The sequence below is a fragment of the Cervus canadensis genome, chromosome 10 (assembly GCF_019320065.1).
Source record: "Cervus canadensis isolate Bull #8, Minnesota chromosome 10, ASM1932006v1, whole genome shotgun sequence".
In the NCBI taxonomy this organism is placed as follows: Eukaryota; Metazoa; Chordata; class Mammalia; order Artiodactyla; family Cervidae; genus Cervus; species Cervus canadensis.
The window spans coordinates 44,633,453-44,636,747 of record NC_057395.1 but is presented as its reverse complement, the minus strand read 5'-3'; the positions used below and the strand labels follow the sequence as shown (position 1 = coordinate 44,636,747).

General features: G+C 55.7%; 1 protein-coding gene across 1 annotated transcript; it reads right to left on the bottom strand.

Annotated features, from left to right (window-relative positions):
* Positions 1–355: 355 nt before the first annotated feature.
* On the bottom strand, positions 356–1,247 carry LOC122448285 (calmodulin-like). The gene has a single exon (XM_043479495.1). The coding sequence runs from the start codon at positions 1,053–1,055 to the stop codon at positions 606–608; it is 450 nt and encodes a 149-aa protein (XP_043335430.1). The 5' UTR covers positions 1,056–1,247; the 3' UTR covers positions 356–605.
* Positions 1,248–3,295: the final 2,048 nt, after the last annotated feature.

Sequence of the window (3,295 nt, the reverse complement as noted above, 5' to 3'; positions counted from 1 at the left end):
ACACACACACACAGTTTTCTTTCAGCTGGCTACATGCAAAGCACAATAAACATCACCAGTGGGGCAGGCGTGTCCCAGCCCTGGTCTGGACTCTGGCCCTAGGTTCTGATGGGAGCTCAGGCAGGCACTCGAGTCCCATCTGCCCCATCCCACCCATAGTGCTCCCCCCACCCTCCTCAACCATGGGCATCAAAGAGGGGCCTCCTGGAGTCCTAGGGTCCCCCACTAGGGCTGAGTGGAATGGGGAGAGGCTCAAGAGAACCCCACATGCCCCCGCTGGGGCCCTTCAACGACCCCACCCAACCCCCACCCTCCCCAGCCCACCTCTACCCCCATTCAAGCACAGCCGTACATCTTGGAGCTCACATCCCTTTATTCCAACCAGCGCATCGCTTTGGGTCTCCTCACAACAGCTCTGCAAGGTAGGGAGCACCCCCGTCTCTCAAGCACTCTCTGTCTGGCTGGGCAGATCAGACCCCAGGCCATGGGGAAGCCCCTCCCGCCTACCACCGACTGTCCCCACATGGAAGCAGGGCCTGACCCAGCAGTGGGACCAGAGTCAGGCGGAGGCAGGGGGCAGCAGAGCAGGCAGGGGGCGGGGGGCCTCAGTTCTGGGTGAGGATGCGCACAAACTCCTTGTAGTTCACCCGGCCATCTTGGTCCACGTCCGCCTCCCGGATCATGGCATCCAGCTCGTCCTGAGACATCTTCTCCTCCAGCTGGGACGTGGCCTGCCTGAGCTCATCCACGCTGATGTAGCCATCGTTGTCCTGGTCTAAGGCATGGAAGATTTCCTGCAGGCCCTCCTCCGTGGCCAAGGTCTGAAGCTCTGAGGCCATGGCTCCCAGGAACTCCTGGAAGCTGATGACGCCGTTGTTGTCCGTGTCCAGCTGGGCAATGATCCCCTTCAGCTCAGCCTCTGATGGCTTCAGTCCCAGCTCCTGCATCACGGTGCCCAGATCCTGCACATTGATGGTGCCGTCCTTGTCCTTGTCGAATCTGTCGAAGGCCTGCTTGAACTCCGCCACCTGCTCTTCGGACAGCTTTTCTGCCATGTTGCTCACACCTGCTACGGAGCTTGCCAGCTCGCTGTCAACCTGCTCGAGGGGTTCACGTCAGAGCTGGGACCAGCTCGGGACCAAGGCTGTGTGTGTCTGAGAACACAGCTCAGGCAGCAGCCTTGCCACTGCTGGGAACCCCCTCCTTTTCTGTGCATCCCAGCAAAGGGAGGAGGACTCTCCCCACCCACCCCACGTCCTGGGGCGAGATCCTCCTCCCAGGGAGGGACAGCAGACTGCAGACAGACGAGAAATGCAGGAACTGGAGAGGCGGGCCCGCCCCAGAGAGGCTGCAGAGAACCAACGTGGCCAGGCCTCGCCCACCCCAGCAGCAGAGCACAGTGCCCATGGCACTCTCACAGTCCAGCCAAGCTCAAGATGGGGGGCTCAAGACAACTTCTCCAAATTTAGAGACTGGCATGGGGAGGGGAGAGGAGCCTCCTACAGCCCTGAGGACCAGGAGGGCTGTGGCCAGTGTTCCTGTTCTCTCTGGGGCTGTCCAGCCCCCATCCTGCAGGGTGGGCTGTGGTAGTAGAGCTGAGTGGGATTCTCCCAGAATGCACTGTGGGCATCATCACTCTTCAGTCCATGGTGGCCCGCAGGTCCTCAGGTGGGGACGCATCTGCCTGCCTTTGGCTTGGAGAAAGGAGGAGCTGGGGCGGGCAGAGCCTGCTGCAAGTACTGCTGAGATTCGTTTATGAAGTGAATGTTCGAAGTGTGATTTCAGAGGCGAGAGGAAGCCTCCAGTATCCCACAAGTTCCTCTCCTCTAGCTCCCCTCTAGCTTCTCTGATTCTGTCCCAAGTCCCGGGTTCTCTACAGAGACCCCAGGAAGGTGGGGACCCTTCACTTATAACTCCAGAGGGGTCCTGCCTGAGAGAGTTGGGCTGGATCGGGCAGCCCCCAAAGATGCCAGGGGCGGGAGGATGTAGAAGGGGTTGGCTGAAGCTGTGTACTTGGTCTGCCTCATGGTTTTATTAAGTCAGCCCTAAGCATGGGGTCGCAAAGAGTCGGACACGATTGAGCGACTGAACTGAACTGAACTGAAGCAGAAAAAGTCCCGGGCTGCATGGTCTTATCTGTTTCATCTCTGCCCACTGCTCTGAAGCAGAGTTTAGACCAAGACCTCAGGCCCTGGGGACCATACCCAAGTCCTTATCCCTGAGATCCAAGGCTGTAAAGGGACATTTGCCCTGGGGCCCCCATGGTAACTTTCTCAAGCAAATTCCCTCACGATCCCTATAAATCCCCTGACTTGCCCCAGCTATGCCTCCAGGGGAGGAGCAGACTGCTTCTGTCTTCCTGAGAAATTAGTAAATTCCACTCCTTCTGGTTCAGCCCATCAGACAGCATTCTGTCCTTCCCTAGAGGGCAGCTGGGCAAATACCTCTCCACCTCTTAGCCCTGCACATCCACCCCCAGCCGCCCTGAGTCCAGGGGACCCAGATGCAGAAAGAGACGGGAAACCTTCTGGTTGCCCAACTCCTCACATGAAGGGTTTCCCTGGTAACTCAGTAGTAAGGAACTCGCCTGCCAAGGCAGGAGACACAAGAGACCAGGACTCAGTCCCTGGGTCAGGAAGATCCACTGGAGGAGAAAGGGCAACCCATCCCAACATTCTTGCCTGGAGAATCCCATGGTCAGAGGAGCCTGGTGGGCTATAGTTCATGGGACTGCAAAGAGTCAAACACGACTGAGCGCACACAGACATCATGAAGACGATCACTATCTCATCTCAGAGCAGAAGATTGCAGAGGCCAATACATAATGAGCAATCAATTTCTCAATGAAACTGACGACTGTCTTGGGTGGAGGGTGTGGATTCTCCTGGGAGACCAGCTTCATAAGCCAGGTGGGGAGGGTGGGGCCGCTGGTTACTGGGACCAGCCCAGCTCCCTTGCTTATTTTTAAAGAATATTTGAAGATATAAATCTATGCTTTAAATTTCCTTTTCTTCTCATCTCGTTTACTCTCATCGCTGATTCTGCACTGTAAGTGGAAAGCTTTGCAGATACTGTCAGGAGACTTGAACTCTGGGTTCTAATTCCATCCTTGATTTGGGGACTTAATTTGTGTGTCTGTATCTTCAGCTATGAGATAGGATAATAAGTCCCTGTATCTGATCAGCCCTCTTAGGATCAAAGCTTGAAGCTTCTTTGATCAACGGAAGGTGCTGTTATTCCATGACCACCTTGTGTTTTTTTGTTGTTGTTTTTTTTTTAGTTTTTTTAAACTTTC

Bases quoted from the DNA above. Each gene is read 5' to 3' on its own strand.
- LOC122448285 (XM_043479495.1), bottom strand. From the start codon at position 1,055: ATGGCAGAAAAGCTGTCCGAAGAGCAGGTGGCGGAGTTCAAGCAGGCC.